The 23,741-nt window shown below is 42.4% G+C and overlaps 1 protein-coding gene across 11 annotated transcripts in view; it reads left to right on the top strand.

Annotated features, from left to right (window-relative positions):
• fat1a (FAT atypical cadherin 1a) overlaps positions 1-22,441 on the top strand; it is an 80,223-nt gene extending 57,782 nt beyond the window's left edge. For 2 of the 11 annotated variants that reach the window (XM_032524182.1, XM_032524167.1), the window contains 17 exons: positions 991-1,224; positions 4,015-4,401; positions 6,611-6,825; positions 7,787-7,924; positions 8,121-8,264; positions 9,773-9,970; positions 10,635-11,231; positions 11,884-12,106; positions 12,204-12,335; positions 12,499-12,656; positions 13,497-13,965; positions 14,651-14,804; positions 15,134-15,244; positions 15,773-16,416; positions 16,994-17,131; positions 19,783-19,818; positions 20,862-22,441. In XM_032524182.1, coding sequence (XP_032380073.1) covers positions 991-1,224; positions 4,015-4,401; positions 6,611-6,825; positions 7,787-7,924; positions 8,121-8,264; positions 9,773-9,970; positions 10,635-11,231; positions 11,884-12,106; positions 12,204-12,335; positions 12,499-12,656; positions 13,497-13,965; positions 14,651-14,804; positions 15,134-15,244; positions 15,773-16,416; positions 16,994-17,131; positions 19,783-19,818; positions 20,862-21,541 — 4,658 coding nt within the window. In that variant the 3' untranslated portion in view covers positions 21,542-22,441. The other 9 variants (XM_032524183.1, XM_032524181.1, XR_004333186.1 and 6 more) reach the window with 8 other exon arrangements.
• The last annotated feature ends 1,300 nt before the right edge of the window (positions 22,442-23,741 follow it).

Genomic DNA, 23,741 nt, shown 5'->3' with positions numbered 1-23,741 from the left:
AAGCGTGTTTTCTTGTGCCCAGTTGTTATTTACTTATTCATTTTTAAAATAGCCAAGAACATTTTCCCGCGGGGCAGATGAAAAACCCACAGTGACACTAAAATCCAGAGTTGCACACGTAAATTGAATTTATGAGTGCTATACTTCTCCTGCCTGCAAAATTATTTTTTCTAGGAGACCCTCTAAATCAGAGATTCCATCTGGCTGCTAGGATAAAAAAAAGAAGAAGAAAAACAATGCCAGTTAATCACCACCAACCTGTTTTTAAAAGAAAATGCAAAAGTAAAGCATGAAAGTACGAAATATATAATATATATATAATATATATACTATAGAATATTTCTGTTGCTGCATATAATCCCAAAATAATGTAAAAAAACGTCAAATGTCATGTTTGATATGCTGAAAAACTGACACCAAGGCAACAATATCATCCAGCTGTCTTTTGGCAACTCTTACTACTGAGTTTCTAGCTGCAGTGCTACTGTTATGGAGAGGGGATGTTTTTTTTTCTTCAGTGCAGACAAGTAGGATTATTGCAGATGAGGACCGCCAAGAGGCTCTGGAGTTTTCCAGAGAGGTTGTGGTAATGCTGGCTGCCTCACATCCCAGGGTACTTCCAAGCTGCTCTCAGCTGTCAATTCTGATGGTTTCCTTCATCCCTCTACTCTCTTTGCCATTTTTTCCCTCTTCTCGCGCTTCAATTACTTATTTATACCCCTCTTCTCTCCCCCGAAAGCCATCATTTGTTTGGATGTTTTTTTACTTGGTTAGTAGACAGCAGACAAAGGGGTTACAGTGCTTTAGCGTGAACACGGTTTGTCTTATATTCAATCGTCAGATTCATTGCTTACACAAATTTTACATTTGTCTGTACTGTTTTTTCTATTGTATGTTCTTTAAAAAGCAAATTACATCTTTCTACTCCTTAAAGAGTGTATGTGTTTATTTGTGTGTATTTTGCTCAAATATCTTCTGTCCCACCTTCAGGGGAGTTGAAGACTTCCCAGCCCCTAGACCGAGAGGAGCAGAACAAGCACAAGTTCAAAGTGCGGGCAGTGGACGGAGGAGGACGGTACTGCGAGGCTGACGTCCACATCACTGTTGAAGACGTCAATGACAACCCGCCTCAATTCTCGTCCGATCCCTACACCATTACTGTCTTCGAGAACACAGAGATGGGCACTTATGTGGCAAAACTGCTGGCAAACGATATTGATACTGGTAAGTTTATTAAGGCACAATATCTGTCCATTACGTTTGCTAAGCCCCGCCTTCTTATGTACTGTCGCTACGCTTGTCGAGCTGTCTGTTCTCTCACAGCATTGTGGAGCTTACAATGATAACGGGGACAGAATTATTATGCTCAAAATATTTTGTAATTTGTTTAAACAATGGGTCCTTGATTTCAGACAGTGGAAAATCTAAGCAGGCTTTTATTATTAAAACTATTATACATCCTGCTTAAATGCCAGAAAAAACATTACTTACGGTCACAATGAAAATAAAAAGCACATGTGATTCAAAAATATTATAGACAACATGCATATGCATCTTGGCTAAATACTGACCCACAATGCACGGGTTATTATTTTTCCTTTATGCAACTGCATTACTCTAAATGGCAGGAGGGAGGGATAACAAATGTGGAATTACATGAATGATCAACCTCTCAAATTAAAAGCTCCATTACGCTCTAATGAAAGTCCTCTCTCTTCAAGCTGAATTCTCAAAAGAGCTGATTGCAATTTTCTATTCGCCTGGTGCAAAGCCACAGGGCCACATATTCATCTCCAGCGTCTTCACCTTTCAGCAAGCATAGCCAACCACTGAGAGGCTCACATGTGGATAAGACTAGGAACTTAAACCATGCCGTTAAACAGTCATTTAGGCTCTTTGAGACTTTATCCAAGAAACCATTGGACCACCTGTTTTTCAGACTAGACCTTTAGTTTAGTGGAGCACAGACCATTCTGACCTGTTCACTGTCAATGAATCAACGCCTTCTCTTTCTATTTCTTTTTTCAGACCTGTGTTTTGGGTGGACTGACAGCTTGACAGTATGAAAGGGATACTAGAATTGGATCCCTCAGAGAGAAACTTAAAATGGTGAAAGGAAAGCGCTGGTATTAAGACGTTTCTTCCCTGAGGCTTTGCTGGCACACAATTTGCTTCATTTTGAATATCAAGGATAAGGGTAGTTGAAGGAGGGGTGGTGAAAAAAAGGTGCTTCCTGCAGTGTAGCCAGGGGCAATAATTATTTAGAGTTACACTTTCTGAAGCAGAGGGGTATTTGATTAGTATTTCTCTCACATGTGTGGGTATCCAAGCATGTGAGAGTTCTTTTTTGTGTGTCTATCTAGTATTTTTTGATTTAGAACTGGCAGATCCCAAGCAACATGTAGAGTGTACAAGAAGAATTAGATGTTAGCTTTGACCCAGTTCACTCAGGTTTCAGTCAACTGTCTTAGCAAGCAATCATGAAATTGTGAAACATAACGTAACCCTCTTCCTAAGAGAAAAGAGTCGCTTCATCCTCCATCGATATTTGTCTCTGCATATCTCTGTGAGGATTTGTTCTTGGCCCTGGCTGCTGTGTGCCACTGCATCAATGATTTGGCTGCCCATTTGGCTGGAAGAAGTTTGATACATACCCACATTGCTGCTCCTAATTCAGCCTGCTGTTACAATCTCGGAAAAGGCAGCACTTATCAGTGCGGGATGGTTTTGAACCAGACAGACACACATATCCAGACTGGTGGCCTTGATCCGTGATAAACTAAAGTTATGCGAGTACACATTCCTTCTATGATTCTGCTTTATCCTTTATCACACTGCCTGGACCCGAGTGTCCCTCCTGTAGAGGAATTTAATCATTTTCTGCTTTGTCCACTGTGGTGCTTCACCAGATTCATATATGTTCCTGACAATCTTGGCTTCAATACTGTAGAGAAAGACATCTTAAAGTGCCAGCTGTCTTCAAAATGAAATTGGTCGGTGTTGCTTAAAAGATCAGTGTGCAGTTAGCATGTTTGTTTTTAGCAATATTGTAGAGTTTTACATGAATAAAGGTGCTGAACAGTGTCTTTAAGGGCTGCAACTAAGATTGTTTTTATTAATCCGTTGATTAATTATTATTAATAACTAATTTGCTTTGTCTATACAATTTTAAAAAATAAATTAAAGTTTTGACAGCTCAAAGTTTTTTACTCAACCAAGATATTGACTTTAGTTTTTTTACTATGATACATGGCAAATAGGTTGCAGAATCATCGTCTCATTCCATATGTACCTTAATATCAAACAATCCAGTCATGGGACTGAGATGGACATAAAATCATAAACATACTTGTACGTATTCAATATGGCCAATCAAGATTCAGCACAGATCACTTACCCACCAATAAGCAGTTGTCTCAAGGACGATCAGACCAGATAAAAGTGATGGGAAACCATACAAGCAGGGCTCCCCGTGGTAGTCTCTCCAGCACGATAATGACATCCACGGAGGACGGGGGCACTTCCCTGATAAATGGGAATATAATAGCGTATTCCAAATGGGGGCCACCTGCAGAAAGGCATTATGATTATTATTGTGATCTGTCTCTGTCTCGTTGCTGGGAGCGTCTTGCTAGTGGGAGGACATGAGTTATGAGGATGGCATGGATTAGACGTTTACAGCTCCTGTTTTTCAGAGGCTGTGTGAAAGATGGATGTGTCGGAATGAGAATGGAGGGCGACGGTTTTAATCATTCAAAAGTCAATACATCAATATAAGAATCAATGTGCTTGTTACGCCCTGTACTTACCAGTGTATTTCTGTTGATGTGGCTATTTATCTTATTGGTGAAGATAACATTTTACTTAGCAGTTTAATCGCTGCAATGTGGGTACAGTGACCGGGTGTAAACTGAGAGGTATCACATGTTAACAAACAGGTGTGATTATCAAAAAAAGGATTCACGTTGTGAAAACAAAAACAAAACATAAATTGTCCTTTTTTCTGTCATCCAGGTCTTAACAGCGACATCCTCTACTCATTGGGCGATTCTGCTGATGGATTTTTCTCAATTGACGAGCACACAGGTGTGATTAGCCTGGAACGCCCCCTAGACCGCGAGGTGCAGTCGACATATGAGCTGAAGGCCCGCGCCAGTGACCAAGGCTCTCCGCGGCTCTCCTCGCTTTGCCAGGTGGTAATCTCTGTCTTGGACATCAACGACAATCCCCCGGTGTTTGAGTACCGCGAATACACGGCTACGCTTTCTGAGGATGTGGCGGTGGGCACACAGGTGCTCAGAGTGCAGGCCGCTAGCCGGGACATGGAGGCTAACGGAGAGATCTCTTACAGCATCATCAGTGGGAATGAGCATGGCATGTTCAGTGTGGATCCCCGTACTGGTATGTGGTAGCATGAAATAGATTACTTTTTCTTCTTTATATTCTTCTAAGTCAGCTTTTAATGTGCTCTTAGCTTTCTCCCTATTGATGGTGTAACAAAAACTTTAGTATTACTGCAGGGTGTTTCTTGACTCAGAAAGAGTCTTTGGGGGGGACTACGCAAGACAGCAAGCATGATCGGTTTGCGTACAGTAAATGCAATGAGTCTGTGTTACCTTATTTGACAGAAATCAATGCATGTGCTTTTGATATTTGATAAACAGAACTGACTATTTTGCATAAGTAAATGAAACACCAGTTAACAAAACTGCTTAAAAAATAATTACCAATTATCAATAATTATTATTAACATTTTCTCTCTCCTTTCTAATTGAATTGTGAGCCCAAGCCCGACTTAAACCCGAAAATATTTTAATATGTGGGCCGTTATAACTGACGTTATAAAGGACAAGTGAGATATCTGAAACAATCTGGCCTAGTTGTACAATTATCAAAGACAGTGCTACAGATGGGGGAGACACAGCGCAGTTTATCTCACACTGAAGTCAGTGCAGGACATACTGTACACGAGTGAGCTAAGTGGAGAAGCTGGAGAGAAATAGTTGAGCAGAACTGTTATTTTGCTGCTGTTATCCTGACTCAGGGTTGATTTTACAAAGTCTACAGACTACCACATTGTTGTTGGCATTACAAGTAAAATACTCCCACACTTTAGAAGACTGTGTGCCATCCTTTTTCTCAACGTGTTGTTGCAAGGAAACCATACTTGCACTGTTGCTGGAGGCAGCCATGTTATTTTTTAGATGTGACCCGTCATGCAAATTATTTGTGCCAACGCATTTACGGAATCGATGACGTCGACTACTTTGACGGATCGTCCCAAGCCTAGTCCCACACAGGCTGACTCTGGCGGAAAAACTGAGATTAGCGCTCCTATTTAAGTCTATTTTCTGCTTGCTCAACAGTTATTTGATTAACTGCAATTAAGAATTCAAATTGCTTTTTTTTCTCTCTCATTTTTTTATCATTTTGGCACTGATTTTGCTTTGGTACTGGCTAAAAATTCCTTTATGCAGGAAAAACCCTGATTACTTCCAAACAAATATTGAACTAAAAGAAAAAAAACTTTTATAAGTTTACGTTATATTTTTTGTGTCACCACAGGGGTTAAAGGTACGTTGTGCAGTCTTTGACCACTGGTAGCACTGTGGAGCATTGTCTTTTACAAGAGCGTTCTTGTTTTCTTTGTACACGGTACACGCACATAAGGAAGCCCATTCCTGCTCAGGTTCCACATTGCACTGATCAACAATTGGTGTCAGCAGCGTGCGAAGAAGCATAGTAATGGGCAAACAAAGATAATGAAGAAGAAGACTGCTAGCAAGGCAAGCAAACATGAAGGAAAACAATGCGCAACTTAGAGATGAACAAAAATCCGCTTTTTGCCAGATTTTCAGGAGGGAGAAAACATGTTCATCAGGTTTGTTGTGCTTCAAGGTTACACACAATACAGGGTATTTTGTCAATAAAACAATCCACAGGGCACAGGGAGTTAAACATTAAGAGCTTCATCGCCCATGCCGTCTAATTGTTGTTGAGTCTACACAGTCTGCATTCCTGTCTTTAATTGCCATGGGGACAAACAACCCGAAACATTGCAGTATCATTTAGCAATCCCAAACACCTTATCTTGCATGTAAATATTTACAAACCATTTTCAAATTCAACTGCAAACAATGTTTAACCATAAACTAATTTCCCTTGAAGTTCCGGTTGAACTGTGATTGGCTAGCTTCACCTCTGCAACACGACACCAAAGAAAAAAAACAAACTAGGATACCTTTCTGTTGTCTAGATGCCAGTTATGGCAGCTGAGCCAAGCAAAGCTTTTGAATTTCAAAATGTGTTTATTAGGATAAATGCCTTGAGATGTATCATCTCATTTTCAAGGGGGTCCCTTTGTTACAAACCGGTTGACAAAAGTTATGGCAGCAGAAAATGATTCCCAGTAAAAAAAAAAGAAAATAAGTTTGAAGCAAAGTGTTGGTCGTCAAATTGATTTATGTTATTTGGCGCACTGTGGTATCATAGGGATTTCTTTTTCTTTTCTTTTTTAATATTTAAATAACATATTGGTATTGAAGTTTGAATTCTTGTGACATGACAGCAGCTCTCCCTCTCTGACTTTCTGCTGTCTCATTGTCCTCAGGTGACATCTTTGTGATTGAGGCGTTGGACTACGAGGTCTCCCATGAATACTACATCACCTTAGAGGCTACAGATGGTGGCTCGCCACCGCTCAGCGACATGGCCACTGTGAACATCAACCTGACTGATGTCAACGACAACAGACCTGTCTTCAGTCAGGACATCTACACAGCTGTTGTCAGCGAGGACACGGAGCTGGGAAAGACTGTGATGGCGGTAAGAACATACACGCTATGCTATATTCAGGGACAGGTTTGAATACAACAGTTTCTTTTTGTGTGGCAGTAACCCGTAATTACTGTAAAACTGCTTGCTGGGTGGGAGACATTTACCATCTCTCTCTCTGTACTTCTTCCTCTATTTAGATCTGTCAGTTTGTTCACCCTATCATCGTTTATTTCTCCCTTACAGCCTTTTTTCCTCTCTGCCCATCACTCACTGCAAAGACTATCTCATATCTGCACCTGTGGCAAATCACCATCTGGCGGAACAGCTAAATTAGGACCGATGCTCTTCATGCTCACTGCACCCCTGTTCTCATGCATTATCTGACACACATGCTCAAACAGTTTAATTGAAAGGCATTTGACTCATTAAGCCCCTATCCTAGATAAGGCTTTCTCTACCTTTTGCATGTAAAATGTTTCTCTCCATCTATTTCTGTCTACCCCCGCAGCCCAGCTCTCCTCCTTCCCCTAATTAAGAACCTCTGCTCGTGGCCATTTATCTGTGTGTCTAATGTACCTGAATATAAATTATCCATCAGAAAATTAGATTTTAATACCTGTCGTTGTCTCATACTTGTAAATCTTCACTGTCTGCTAAATCTCCCCGGGGATCCCTTTCAATGAGTGACGGTTGGTGGGTTTTAAGAGTGTATGTGTGCTCCTATGTGTTTTTTGGAGTAGGGTGCTTGGGATAAAAGATAGGTTGTATGCACTTTAAAAATCAAAAGAATGTATCACTCTCTTCTTCTAAATGAGGCAGATAATTGTCGGTCATAGTAAGAACCTTGAGAAAACAGGTTTTAATAGCCTTTACACGTGTTAACATATAATATGCACAAGCGTTAAATTGTCATTTGAATATCAGAATCAGAATTAGAAATACTTTATTGATCCCCAAAGGGAAATTGTTGTTGAATGATCGTTATTTTGATTATTTATTGGATCCAAAGGTGATGGCTGAGGATCTTGACGGGCCTTCTTACGATCACGTGCGGTACTCCATTGTGGACGGTAACCAAGGCAGCCCCTTCACCATCGATCCCATCCGAGGAGAGCTGAGAGTTGCTCGCCAGCTGGACAGAGAGAGAGTAAGAGAAACAGCAGATACAATGCTGACTGTACATACAGAGTTTAATCCACCGAGGAACCAATTGCACTTTGTGCAGAATCCAATCAGTCATGTCAGGCTTAATAGGGAAGCCTGTTTACTGATCTCCACTGCGTTATAATTGCTTACTAAAGCAGCTTTGCATGTATGGTGATTCTCTCCCCCGCTTTTCTCAGACTTCAGGGTACACTCTGATGGTGGTAGCCTCAGACAACGGGCTGCCCGCTCTTTCCAGCAGCGCCATGATCAACATAGACATCTCAGACGTCAATGACAACCCGCCGCTTTTCTCCCAGGCCAACTACAGCCTCATCATCCAGGTGAGAGGGGGAAAAGGGGTCAGTATGGAGGGCTGATTAGAAGTAGAGAGGATGAGAACGAGGTAGATGTAAAGAGAGAAATAGAGGGGGATGTGCAGGGGGCATTGCGGTGGACACAGAGAGAGGGATTAACAGGGAGGAGGAATAATGGGAGACTGTGCGACTAGAATGTCAAGAAGCAAGTAGGAGGTTGGAGCAAGAACAGAGGTAAGGACAGGGGAGAATGGAGGGGGGAATTAAAAGACAGAGGCTGCATCTTAAGTATGAGAATTCACATAAGGGATGGAAGGAAAAGGCAAGAGTGGGAATGTGCAAAGCAAAGCTGAAAATGGGTGGTTGGCCGGAGTGAAGGGAAAATGTGCGAAAATGAGAAGAATGAAATTCATCTGTATTCCAGTTTTAGGAGATATCAAAAGATAATGATTCCAAAGTTAGGACGGAAGATGATTTGTTTCCAATTTCCCTGTCTGTTTAGAAAACTGAAAAAGCAATTTAAAAGATACTTTGATGAGACACAGCACACATTACACACAGATCCAGCACTTCAGGATGAAACATCGTTTTGGCTTTATTTTACTTCCTATGTTTCCTTGATCAAAGTTAGGCACAAAATCACACTAAAACAGAAGAAGAAAGAAACACACGGTGTACAAACTGTACCCATCGCCAGATATATCAAGAGTTTTTTGTTGAGAATAAAAGTGAGTTTAGAGTCAGGACATAAAAAGAGTTGAGACAAGTCTGAAGCCTATACAGGGACACAAAACACTAAAGAACAGGCCTTAATTGTGAAACTGACATGGTCCCTTTTACTGGGACTCATTGGAAGTATGGTGGACCAGGCTTTGGACACGCACAACTGGCAAATACCAGCACCAATAGAAGAAGATTAAGTCATCCACTCTAATCTTTAAAGCGTACAAAATCTATATTTTATTCCGTGATTGTTTAGGTGCAGTTGGAAAAGTTACCTTCTGCTTTATTTGTGTTGTAATTTTAAACTACTGTGGATTCATGAGGACTATGGTTAACTGCTGTTAGACTGTTGCACGACTAAAACAACTTTTGAACGTACACATGATCCACCAAAACAAGTTCCTTCCCGAGGCTACTTTGCAGCGGCACCATTGCTCCAACGCCCAAGACGATTGTGATTGGTTTAAAGAAATGCCAATAAACCAGAGCATGTTTTTCTCCCATCCCGGAATGCTTTGTGGACTAGCCAGACCCTCCTCCGCAGCGTTGTGGAGGAAGGTCTGGCAATGCGAGTCTTAGTTGAAATAAATCGGAAAGCTTTGGTTTTTCCATTTTCCGCTTTAAAAAAAATTAAATTATTTGTTTTTATTTTCAGCATCGTTAACATTTCTCTTACGTCAAAAAGGTTTTGTGGGTGCATATTTTACCTTCTGAAAAACATTACATTGTCAAACATTACAGAGCTGAAGAGCTTCTGGAGAGCCACCTCCTCTCTTCACGAACCTTTACCTTTCCTCTCTTGTATCCCACAGGAGAATCGACCAAAAGGCACAAGTGTTCTTCAGCTCATCGTAACGGATCGGGACGCTTCCCACAACGGCCCACCTTTCACCTTTGCCATCGTGGATGGGAACGAGGGTGACGCTTTCCACATCAATCAGCAGGGAGCTCTTGTGGCCGTGGGGGCGCTGAATAGGAAAAGTAAAGAACACTTTCTACTTCAAGCACAGGTGAGTCACAGCACCGATGAGAAACCACAGTTGAGAGGTTGTATTGATTTAACCGTCAAGCCACAGCAACCTGATCTATTTATCTTCCCTCTTTTCCCTCTCTGTACCTTTTCTCTGTCATGCTCACTCTAGTCCCCCCCACTCCTCCAACTAGTCAATGTTTGTCCCTCCATTTTTTTTAAACCTTTTTAAAATATATTCAATATAAAGCTTTTCACCGTGCTGAATTGAAATAAACACACAATAAAGCTGCTGCATCAGAGTGCATCTCACAGGAGAATCACAAATCAAAGACTGCTTTGAGTTGGCACCGTCACGTGTGTTGCTGGGTGTTGATGTGTCAGGAAAGAACAGGGGAAAGAAACGAGTGGGCAGATGGAATTTGAAATGTAAGTGTGATGTCTTGTTACGCGAGATGCACACTCAGATTTTAGTCACTTTTTTTTTTCTTGCAGAACAGATGACCATCCATGTGAATGTTAAAATGCATGATCTTTAGATGATTTGTTGGCTTTAATATCCAGTGCACCTACAGTGCGTAGATGCCGTCGGCCTAAGGATATCAGTGAAAGAGCTTGATTGCCCTCTGCTGTTAGAAAAATAAAGCTGGCAGAGGTAAACTTAACAGTGCACATTATTTCTTCTTCTCATTCCTCATGTTCAGGTGTCAGACAGTGGCAGACCTCAGCTCTTTTCCACCACCTTCATCAGTGTACGCATCATCGAGGAGAGTGTCTACCCCCCTGCCATTCTTCCACTGGACATCTTTGTGACAACTGTCGGAGATGAATACCCCGGTGGTGTCCTGGGCAAGATCCACGCCACCGACCAAGACGTCTACGATACTCTCACCTACAGCCTCGCCTCCTCTTCCTCCTCACCCTCAGACGTGAGCAGCGCCTTGTTTTCTGTCTCCGCCTCTGACGGTAAAGTCATTGCCCTACGACCACTCGACGTGGGCCACTACCCTCTCAACGTGACTGTGACTGACGGGCGCTTCACCACAGCGGCCGATGTCACCGTGCACATTAGGCAGGCTACGCGTCAGGCTCTGGACAACTCTATTGCGGTGCGCTTTGCAAATATTGCCCCTGAGGAGTTCATTGGGGATTACTGGCGCAACTTCCAGCGGGCACTGAGGAACATTGCTGGAGTCAGGAGGAGTGAAGTCCAGTTAGTGAGCCTGCAGCCTTCAGAGCAAGGAGATCTGGATGTGCTATTGGCTCTAGAGAGATCGGGCAGCCCCTACCAATCTCAGGAGGTGAGAGCGGCCAAGAGTACTTTTATATGTTTCTACATGTTCATTTGTAGCTACTGGTACCAAATAGGGGTGGGACGTATTATCGATGCGTCAATATATTGTTGTTCTTTTTCGTGTGATACAGAATCGATATGCTGCCACAAAATATTGATATATTGATTTAATAAAATAAGGCGCTCTGAATAGATTTCCCTTCTCCCAGCGTTGCTACTTCATGGCTCCTCAAGGTGGCGCTCCACACAGGAGTGAGGGAAACTTAAACATCATTTAATTGTTTTTTTCTAACAGTTTGGACTTGCAGTGAATAAAGAAAGAAAGCTTGTACTTAACCTTTTTTAAAGACATTTTGTATTCATAGTTAGACTGATATTGTGATGTGTCATTATAGCAATTTATTGATTATCGCAGAATGGCTATATGGTGAAATCATCGGTATTGCGAGCCATGTATTGTGTATCATGAGTTACCCTCTGATTCCCACCCAGCAGTGTTATTTTGTTATATTTAAACTGTCATAATGTCATAATTTCCAGGAGCCTAAGAGGATGTCTTTAAATTCCTTATTTTGCAAGACCAACAGTTCAAAACCCAAAGCTATTCAGTTTGCGATTACATAAAAAAGAGGGAAAAGCTGATGTTCATCTGTCTTCAGGTCGTTTTCCGTAAGCTGAACTCCTCAGCAGCTGTGATCGAGGAGATGACGGGGGTTCGGATTGTGCGGGTGGTGCAGAAGCTGTGTGCGGGTCTGCACTGCCCGTTAAGCTTCTGCGATGAAGTCATCTCTCTGGACAAGGCCTCTATGTCCACTTACAGCACGGCTCGCCTCAGCTTTGTTACCCCGCGACACCTGAGAACTGCCACCTGCCAGTGTGAAGGTACACACACACACACACACACACACACACACACACACAAGCACATTTACTGCCTGTGAGAAACTCCCATTCTAAGTGGAAATATGTTGTCATTTAGGTGGCAGATGTCCCGTGTTGAACAACCTGTGTGAGAACAACCCTTGCCCCGAGGGAATGGAGTGTGTGGCAGATCCAAGAGATACTGTGTTCAGTTGCGTGTGTCCGGAGGGCAAAAAGGGCAAATGTTCCGGTAAGACAACCCACCTCTTTATTTGTGTTCCCAGATGTTTTTAGTCTTGAACCCGTCTCCAGCTTCTTCCAGTTGTAGCAATAATTCAAATACAGTAATCTGAAATTGATGCTGCATGCGTGTCCCAACCTCTGTTTGATACATGTCTGGTACCTCCTGCCAGATGGCCACTCACTGACGTTCAGCGGAAGCGGCTATGTGAAATACCTTCTAATGGAGAATGAGAACAAGGAGTTAATGAAACTGTCTCTGAGGCTCAGGACCTTCTCCAGCCATGCTACTGTCATGTACGCTAAAGGAACCGACTATAGCATCCTCGAGGTGTGTTTGTGTGCATGTGTTAGTGTGGATGTGTGTACGTATTTGTCCAGCCTTATTAACAGTGCATTCATTACTTCAGCATCTTTTAAACGAAAATGATAACCTCGCTTATCATAATTAAGTCTAGGCTGACTGTCCCTCTGCATTTCTGAGCTTGTCTCTCTATTACTGCCATGCCTTTCCATATCAGAAGGGCTTAATAAACACAAACTGACCTACCCTCCCTTGAGACCACCCTGCCATTTGTATCAATCAGCTATGCTAAAGGGTTCAAAAAAGATATTTTTAAACGTATTTCACATAAGGGATGATGGGAATGTGGTGGTGGGTTGAAAAGAATCCCACACACAAGAGCTATTTTAGTACTGGGAGTTTTCCACATTCCTTTTCTGTCTGTCTGGTATATGCCCGACTTTAGACTAAAACCTGGCTGGCTAAGAGGCAGTTATTGTTTATCAGACGGTCATTAAGGCTTTGATTTTCTTTCCAGACTGTTGCTTGTTTTATTATATTATTGTGTGTAAACCTAGTAGGCCATAGCTAGTAGACTTTTGTTTGCTCTTTAGTAAGATATTATTAAAAATGATTTCATGACATGGTAATAAATTGATGCAAACTGTATTTTCTGATAGGGAGTGATTTATGACAGTGTCTGACATTGATCTATAGCAGTGACTTGATGATTCCATTACAATTTCTCCGCCCAAGTTTTAATCTTGTCAAGTGTAAAAAAAAAAAGGAAACAAAGAACAGAATTGATGAGATGAATAACATCCTTGTTATTTGCTGGATGTTATTTGTTGATGTTCTGATTCAGTGTTTTTTTTCGGACTCTGATAGATTGTGAACGGCCGTCTGCAGTACAAGTTTGACTGCGGCAGCGGCCCCGGCCTGGTGTCAGTCCACAGCGCTCAGGTTAACGACGGCGAGTGGCACACTCTCACACTGGAGGTGGATGGTAACTACGCTAAACTTGTTCTGGACCGGGTGCACGCCGCTTCTGGCACAGCACCTGGCACCTTGCGAACCCTCAACCTCGACAACAGCATTTACTTTGGCGGCCACGTGCGCCAGCTCACCTCGGCTCGCCACGGCCGCAGCCTTCCCATCACCAACGGGCTCCGCGGCTGCATGGAGGCCATCACTCTGAACGGCCAGGAGCTGCCTCTCAACACCAAAGCACAGCGGGCCTACGCTGTGCTGGAAGACATTGTGGACGTGACCCCAGGCTGTGCACTCGTACCGGCTGAAAGTTGTTCCAGCAACCCCTGCACCAATGAAGGGAGCTGCAGCTCGCTGCCTAATGGAGGTACATAATGTCCTGCTCAGCTCATTGCACTCGGTTTCACTGGAGCTACTTAACGGGAAACCCGCTGGCAGGCGTCATTCCCGTGTCATGCGGAAAGGTTTTTGCCGGCTTGTGAGCGCCACGGGAGTAGACCTGGTGCCTATCATCTGCATGGACTGCCAGCGCTGCAGTGACACAAACCTGGTTAAAAATCTATGCAATATATGTATCAAACTAGATTCCTTTTTACATCTTGCAAACAGCTGTAGCTACTGAAGACGTGAACCTGTTATTTTATTCAGGACAGGCTATTGGAGATAGGCATCTTTTATAATGTGATGATGTGATAATGTGATGTGATGTGCTCCTATTGCTCTTTATTGGTACTTAGCATCTGTATCACATTAAAAACCTGCCAGCGGTTCAGGGTGCATAATCCCTCCCTCTGAAAGGCGTTGTTGTTTAGGCATGTTGAATTTCAGTAATCAGCTGAAACAAAAACAAAAACTGTGTTGTAAGCATGTTATTGTAATATTGGAAATAATGTAAATGACATAGAATAATGTTTGGCTTACGCACGTAATGTTCCTGCTTTAAGAGAAAACTCACTTCTAGCAATTCTTTACAAACTGGCTTGGATTTGAGTATTTACAGTAGTTAAAAAAATGTCATTGTCTTCATAAGTCTTTCTTTCTAAATTTCCCAGGCTACTTCTGTAAGTGTCCTGCCTCTTTCATGGGCACCCACTGTGAGATCGGCATACGTCCTTGCGCCTCCAACCCCTGCCTGTACGGGGGCACCTGCGTACCTCGTGCAGACGACTTCTACTGCCAGTGCAGAGGCCAATACTCAGGACAAAGGTATAACATCCTCTTTGGTCTTGATTAGACATAGTAAAGTTTAACATTTTCCCCAAGCCTGCAGGAGAGATGCAATGTTGGAAGAATATTTTCCATGTGTGTCTGTGTGATAATGATGATGATGTGATGAAACTAAAGGCAAAATTATCACTGTACTTCATACACTTAATTTGACTTCTAATATCGGAACTACATCGGGGGAACTTTGGAGACTGGTAATCTGCCTTCATGAATTATGTCTAATGCATTACTTTACTAACCTATGTTTGTAAAACAACAATTCAGAAATGTAGTCTTTGTTTCTTAAGTGAACTTGTGTTTGAATTCAGGTGCCAGTTGGGGCCGTACTGCAGAGACAATCCCTGTAAAAATAGTGGAAAGTGTATTGACAGCCTGGATGGTCCAGTATGTGAGTGTGAAGCAGGCTTCCAGGGAGACAGGTACGTACATGTTGCAGGGTTTCCACAGGGTCTTAAAAGTCTAAAATACGCTGAAGATTTGTGTTCTAGGTCTTAAATTATTTTAAACAGGTCTTAATTTTCCTATGTCAATGTAACGTGTAACCTCTAATGCTCATTGAACTGTCCCCACAACGCTTTAGAATGTGTTTTTTTATATTCTGTTTGTTGTTTTTCTGTCGCTAGTCCAAATATAATTTGTTGTGTTACGACTACAAATGACACCAACATGCAATTTAGAGCAGCAGCCAATCAAGACACCAGTCCTATAATGCCAATGAGGAAATTGGGGAATTGTTGGTGGACTCTGACATGTGACTTTGTTTTTGATGTTGTGATCTAGGTCTTAAATTTCATTCATCCGAATTTTACTTGGTAAAACTTGTAGAAACTCTTTGTGCTTGAACTCATGAACTGAACGCGCTAAATTATTTAATATCTCCAACTAGACAAGTCCAATCTCAGCAGCAAGATGTAACACGCCTCACAAAATCCCAATGTATTGTCCAGGTGCCTGAGCGATGTCGATGAGTGCATCAAGAACCCCTGTGCCAACGGCGGCCAGTGCCAGAACACATACGGCTCCTACAAGTGCAACTGCTCACTGGGATTCAACGGAAAGATGTGTGAACTCGCCGCCGAGGTCCGCAATGAGTTTGTCTCCACCTCCTGGAACATCGGCCTGGAGGAGGTGATAGGCATCGTGGTCTTTGTGTCCAGCATCTTCATCCTGGTCCTCCTCTTCATCATCATCCGCAAGAAGGCTTGTCACAGAAAGTCAAAGGCCGGCAACGATGACAAACATCTCGGCGGTTCAAATGTGCCTCACACCTTCCTTCAAAGGCCCTACTTTGACGCCAAACTCAACAAGAACATCTACTCGGACATCCCGCCGCAGGTCCCTGTGAGGCCCATATCCTACACTCCCAGCATTCCAAGCGACTCACGAAACAACCTGGACAGGAACTCGTTTGAGGGCTCAGCCATCCCGGAGCACCCGGAGTTCAGCACCTTCAACCCGGACTCTGTGCACGGACACCGCAAGACTGTGGCCGTGTGTAGTGTAGCACCTAATCTCCCTCCTCCCCCACCCTCCAACTCCGTCTCAGACAGTGACTCCATCCAGAAGCCAAACTGGGACTATGATTATGATGGTAAGTTCTCCTCAGCTTTAAGCCAAGTCAGTTTGGTTTATATACTATAGTAAATCACAACAGAAGTTATCACACCTATGCCAACGCAGGAGTTACATTGAGTTCCAAATTATTCCAAATTTTATTATTTTTTTTACATTCAGAATAATAATTTATAATGAAAAATTAATGATTCTGATAAATGAATATTTAAAAAATAAAAAGGGACGGTCAACCATGTTGTGAGCTTTGGCGTTGCATAGTTTGTCCACCACAGCGGACCTGTTGGCAACACTGATTTATTTTGTCCTTTGATATGAAACTCAAAGGACTTTAGGTTTCATATCATTCATATAAGTTTTTATACATTTTATTTATCAGAACATTAATATATTTTGATATTTCTGTTATGTTGGCACAATAAAACTAATTATTATCATATCATTTTAGTGAGAACTCATAAATAACTACAAATAACAAAAGTTTAATCCTTTATCCTTTATTGGTCGGGCTGTAATTTCAACCATACAGCTTTTTTTATATCTCATCCATATACTATAGGTTATATGCTAAAATGAAACTGTGCTTTGTCTTTCAGCTAAAGTGGTGGACTTGGACCCGTGTCTGACCAAGAAGCCTTTGGAGGACAGCGCCTGTCACCCGTACAACACCCGAGGCAGCATGTCTGAGGTCCAGTCCCTCAGCTCCTTCCAGTCCGAGTCCTGCGATGATAACGGTACGCAGCATGTTAAATCTATCGCTCTCCATCATCTGAGAAGAACTAGACAACACAGCATAGTTTACAAAGCGCCATGTTTTATAACACACTAGGGCTGCACGATATGAGGAAATATGCGATATGACTAGCAATGAACAAATAGACATTAAAATGTACTCTGTTCTGCATTTCTGCTGCTTTCAGTATTCTTCTAAAATGCAAGAAATTGCTTGTTGATGTTTAAAAACAAATAAAAGGAAATTAAGAAACAATGAGTGAACAGAACGACAGCAACAGGTGCTGTTTTCTACTGATATGTCCCTTCAACTAACACAAAAAAACACGTCGCAGCCTTTAGCGACATGTTTATTGCGCCAGTTGACGTAGTGGTGATGATAAAAAAAACGACATACTGTGCAGCTCTGTAACACACACACACACACACACACACACACACACACACACACACACACACACACACACACACGCGTATGAGACTATGTTGTTATTCTGCACTTGTGATTATCTCTTTCTTCTTTTCTTTTGTCTGATCAGCGTGTAGGGTTGTGTTACCTCTTGTCTAGTAGAGCTTTGTGGATTTCTTTCTTTGCATTCTCACAATGGATGGCCCAAAATGGTGGCTCTGGGGTCACATGTTCTTTTCTCTTTCTTCTTGCTGCGGGGCTTCAGCTCCCATATGGATCAAATCAGTCCACAGATCCAGAACAAGGTTTTAAATAGGGGGGTCCAGCCTGTAAGTCCTGAATCACTACCGGTACAGACGGAAGCAATCACTAGAATTTGCCCTGTGTAATTCTCCCGGGATTATATAGATATATAAAAACATTCCGACCCTGTTTTCTAATCCGCCGGCTCTCAGTTTACCTCTGTTCAAAAAGATTTTGATGACTTACCCAGAAGGCAGTTATGTTCTGTTTGAAAATCGCTCCCGAGGTCATTGACTTTGACAGATGTTGTTTTTTTTAATTTAAAGCATGCCTTTTCTTTTTCTCCTTTTGTTTGTCTCTTCTTTTTTTTGTTTCAAAATGTAGCTACAAACGGATGTTTAAAGCAAACATCAAGGAACATATCACAAGGGTATACACACATATGTTGTGTTCTCCTGTAATTTCCTCTTCATATCTCCCCTATTACCCTGTCATCACTGGGATATCATGATGGGGATTGTGCTGCTTCTAAGTCATCAAAACCTTCCATATCTTTCACGGGAAATGCAAATGAATCCAAAATTGAATTGAAACAAGTCTTTTTCTGTTTCCTCATTTCCTCAGTTTGTTTTTCTAAACACACACACAGGCTTTTCCGTGTGTTGGGGTTGGAAATGCGTTTATATCTCCGGGGAATTTCACTGATTCTTCCATCTGTACTGTCAGTGGCACCCCGTAGCATCTCAGTATGTTGTTGTTGTGTGTTATCTTGCACAAAAATAAATAAATAAACGGACCCTCCCCCCACTGTGTCGCCTTCCACCATCGTCTTGTGCCCAGCCATGAGCCTCCCTTCATCACCCACCCCCCCTCGACATTCAGTGTCGACACAGAAAAGGGGCTGTCCAGCAAACAGTTTGGGACGGGAAGTGTGTCGCTTGTGTTGGAATCACTCCCACCACCATGCACTCCATATGTGTTATTATTTTTATTTTGACATTATAAAAGCATTTGTACTAATGCTAGATCTCTTCCACCCACTCTGCCCTACCGCTGCCTCTCCACAAGCCTCCATAGTGACTGTAATCCACCTTGTCAATTGCGCCGCTGACACGGTGGAAGGAGAAGGTACTCTTTCATTGCTTCCATGTGCCAGTAGTTTTGTCCTTGGTGTTGGGATGTGAAGTGCAGGTTACACAGCTGCCATTATCTTACACTGACGAACCTCGTCCGACGCTGGCGTCTTCTTTTTTCCATTCAGCTTCTAATTAAAAAGATACGCAAATGCTAAATTAAACAGGCACATAAGTGTTGCCTTCAAGTCTCTGTATTGATCTTTGCCAACTTTTGGATTACACACCTCATTAAGTCTGTTTAAGAAAAATGGCAAACCTGTTGTCCATTAATTATCCTGTCCCTCTCCTTATCATTATTATGTCTCTCAGTGTTTCGTTATGTCCCTCATCTCGTTTCATTTCATTCGTGGTGTAAAGCTTGATTTATACTTCTGCGTAAAATCTACGTCGTAGATCTTTACATACACGTCGTGGCGACGCACGTCACTCGGCCGTGGCTTGGTAGCGTTGCGTTTCCCCCGACTCCTGTCCTGGTTCTCTCTCTCTCTCCATAAACAACATCAAATCAAGGAGAGGGTTAACTTTTCCTGCTACAGATTTCCCACCTTGGTCAGAAAACACAGGGGAGACACATTGTTTCTCTCACTATCACTCTAGAGTCGGTACTCGCTCCGAAGCTAATCGCCGCCACTCTCTCACATTTTACCTCGATTCTATCACACACACACACGAACAGATACACATACACATGCCGGCTCGACGCACACACCAATAAACTTCAGGCCACTTACGTGGGCTACGGCGAAAGCTCTGCGTGGAGCCTCCGCAGAACCATAAATCAAGCTTAAGCCGATTGTTCTTACCTCTCAGGTTTTAATGTGACTTGTTCTTTCTCTCTTTCTCCTCCTTCTTGCCTCATATAAAGAGTCTTTTTTGGCTCATGATCTCAAGAACCCAAGAGGTGACTTTTTACAATTTTGTTTGACTGATGTTCATTGGTGTTCCCCCGATCCCCGCCCTTTAACCCTTAACCACCACTAACCCCGGAGCTTAATGAGAGGGAGAGGGTTAAACCTGCTCTGTGAGGCCAAGCTGGTCTGCATCAGTGGCCTCTTACGGTGTTATGTCTGCCGCTGTAAGATTATTTAACACCCTAAAAGACATCCCCTCGCATGGCTTCCATGTTGTGACAACACTGAAAGACAATTTAAGCATTGTATATGATCAGTGACTAATTGGAACCGTAACTGATTGGATGGAAAATAGTTACACGTGTGTGTTAGTACTGTTAATGGTTTGTCAGCCTCTACAGTTACTATTTTCAACACTTCACCAAATTTCACCAGATGTTAAAGTGGTTTGGTTATCCTGTAAGTCCCCACATCAGTTTTAACATAGTTATTCTGGTTGTAGAGGACAACTGTGTCTTTAAGTCACAGTGAAACAATAAGTGCGTGTTTATCTTTAATAATTTGACATCTAACCATGTGAAAGAGAACGTGTGGTATAATTACTAGGGGTTCAAATCAAGCCTATAGATTTGCTATGAGGCTGTAGAGAGATACTGAGCCCTGTAGGTGCACTGAACTGATAGATGATTCATAACAGATATTTTTATACTTTACAGAAAGAAAAATAAGGATTTTACTATGAAAATACTCAACGCAAATGTTTTGTATACACATATCTTTGGAAGATAAGATATAACTGAATAAATACCAGGGAGACAGAACAGATCTTGATGAATAGTTGTTTTTATTCCACGGTGTCTTTAAGTCTGTGAATGTGTCTGCAGTGTGGTGAATAGTTGCTCTCACAACGTTATGTGTTTATTAATGCAGAACTCATTGTGTTGGTGTGGCGTATTGTGCTACTGTTGCATGGTGTGGGTTTTAACATTAACATGATGTCGTTTGGTGAATGTAAATAATTGTGCTGTCTGCGAGCTTTGGTGCGGAGTACTAATGTGTGTGTTTGTGCTTTGGGCTTTTCCTTCTCAAGCAGGATATCACTGGGACACATCTGATTGGATGCCAAGTGTTCAACTTCCTGGAATCCAGGAGTTTCCACAGTATGAGGTTGTGGAGTCGCCCGCCCCTCTGTACAGCGACCAGAGTGCCATCGACACCGACTACTATCCCGGCGGCTTCGACATTGAGAGCGACTTCCCTCCGCCGCCGGAGGACTTCCCTGTAAACGACGACCTGCCGCCACCACCGTTGCCAGAGTACGGCGACCGCTGTGACACGCTGCGGCCCATGGGCAGAGAGTTTTACCCGTCCGGGACCGGCCCGGGCGGCCCGGCCGGGGTCCGCCAGCGCCCAGCCCTGCCCCAGCTCTACAGCCTTAACCAGTACCTGCCACAGCACTCCTACCCAGGCGACGGCGGCGACACCGAGGGCCAAGGTGCCACTTCCACCTCAGGCACCACCACCCCGGCTTCCACCATGGGCACCGGTGGCTACAGAGGGGGATACCCTTTAGGTTGTAGTCTGGACTTTGACTCCTCAGCTCTGGACAACATGTCCATGTCTCTGTACATGTCTACAGCCTCCTGCTCGGACATGTCGGCGTGCTGCGAGGAGTCCGAGGCGATGATAAGTGACTACGAGAGCGGCGACGAGGGCCACTTTGAGCGGCTGTCCATCCCGGCGCTGGACTCCCAACAGCACACTGAAGTCTGACACTGGATCCAAACAAAAGTGCCTGAACCCACAGCTACACCTTATGTTAACCCCTCACACACAACCCACACTAAAACATGCACAGTATGTGTACACAGAAAACACAACACACACACACACATACATTCACACACACGATAAATTGGGTCTAACACAGGGGTTGTTGAGACTGGATGTGAAGGCGGATCTCATGAAGCTATAGGAGACTCTGTAGCATCTTAACATCTGCTCAGTCCAACGTCCGCCCCTTTGAGTTGGCGGTGCCATTGCTTTAAGTAACTGTCATCATACACAGGAAGTGGATTGTCCGAAGGGACAACGCCAATGTAGAACAGGAAAAGCATCATGAGAAAAAAAAAAGAATATCTCTGTTTCAATAAATACAACCAAGCAAAATGTTTTTTTTATACAAGTCTTTATTTTCAATGTAAATTTAAATGTACAGTTTTGATTTCAAAGTTTACTAGGTTTTGTAGATATTCTATGCCTTTATTTTCAAAAAGAGTTAAATGGTGTGACATTATCAGCCTTACTGTGCTTACATTCACAAAAAAAAAAAAGGAAACGTTAGAAAAAGAGCGTGGCTTTTCCGAACAGTGTACTCGTAAAGTTTCTTGTCTCCTGCTCATTTCAAAAAGGGTCTTCAATGAACGACTGCATATTCTTGTTGTTTTTTTTTTTAAATTGTTTGTTTGTAAATTTTGACTTTGGAACCTCTTTATTTTTCCACCAAGAAAATGGGACCCAATATATTTATAGTGCAGAGTTATCCATGGACACGTGACTTTTTCAGGTGTCTGTGTGTGTGTGTGAACAATGCTATGGTCTTGTTAAGGTTTTTATTGAATACTGCCACAGGCTCACGCTTTCCTACTGGCAATAAATTATTCCTAAAAAATATCTCTGCTGTCCGTGTGCAATTATTTACAAACTGTATTCATGAATAGAAGTTGTTCCGTAGGAGCAGTAATCTGGGTACACTACATTCTCTGTAGCTAGTATTTGTGGGTAGAGTAAATGTTTGGATGGCTGGAATAGTAATACAAACTTTTTATTTAAATTCTTTAAAATTATGTAATATTTTTAGACAAAATGATTAATCCACAATTTGAAAAGATTAAGGCTAATCAGCAAGGAAAATTATTTGTAGTTGCAGCCCTATAATCTATTGCAATATATGCAAATTACATCTTTTTAAGCGTATATACAGTGACATCATTATTTCTTAACATGCAGCAGCCAACTGATGGGGCATTAGAAACTCACGGCTCGACGCCAAACATACAACACTCAAAAGTTTCAAAGTTTTCTCACATACCACATATGTCGAGCTGAAGGTTAGGGCTGAGATGTGAATAAAATAGTACAGAAGACAGCCAGAATATTTCAGTTTGATGCAATAAAACACATGTGTTGGTTGTGTAGAGTGTTGGTTTTGAATATTTCAGTCGGCGTTAACATCACTACGCTTTAATAAAGCCTTGGAACAAGCTGATCCAGAGTGTGTACAGGACATTCAGAATGCTTTCCTTATGCTAAAATGGTTTTAATTCATTCAGTCTATAGTCACTTAATATCCCCATAATGACAAAGCAAAAACAGGATTTTAGACACGTTTGCAAATTAATGCAAATGGAAACATCACATTGACGACCCCCCCCCACACACAAATATTAAAAGGAAAAAGCTCAAATGTCAAAATAACAAGTATTCAGACCCTTTGCTTTGACACATGTGGTGTAGCCCAGGTGTCTCCCATTTCTCTTGATCACCTCTGAGACGTCTCTGCACCTTGATTGGAGTCCACCTGTGGTAAATGGAAGTGATTGGACGTGATTTGGAAAGGCACACACCTGTCTATAAAAGGTCCCACAGCGCTCTGTGCATGCCAGGATCGAGGGGAATGGTCATGGTTGAGATAGAGATAGAGATAGAGATAGAGATAGAGATAGAGATAGAGATAGAGATAGAGATAGAGATAGAGATAGCACAGAGATATCCTGAATGACAAGCCAACCTCCAAGGAGTGACTTGGGGAAAGCTCTCTTAATGTCTATAAGTGGCTAAGTGGGGGGGGGGGTAGTTTAATGATTTCAGAATAAGGCTGCAACATAACAAAATGCGAAATGAACAAAGAGGCCTGAATGCTTCATGAATCATTGTATAATACCGTCAGATAAGATGAGTTAATGTTAAAGTA

Source organism: Etheostoma spectabile, chromosome 2 (genome assembly GCF_008692095.1).
Source record: "Etheostoma spectabile isolate EspeVRDwgs_2016 chromosome 2, UIUC_Espe_1.0, whole genome shotgun sequence".
NCBI classification, from domain to species: Eukaryota; Metazoa; Chordata; class Actinopteri; order Perciformes; family Percidae; genus Etheostoma; species Etheostoma spectabile.
This window is presented reverse-complemented; position numbering and strand designations above follow the sequence as displayed.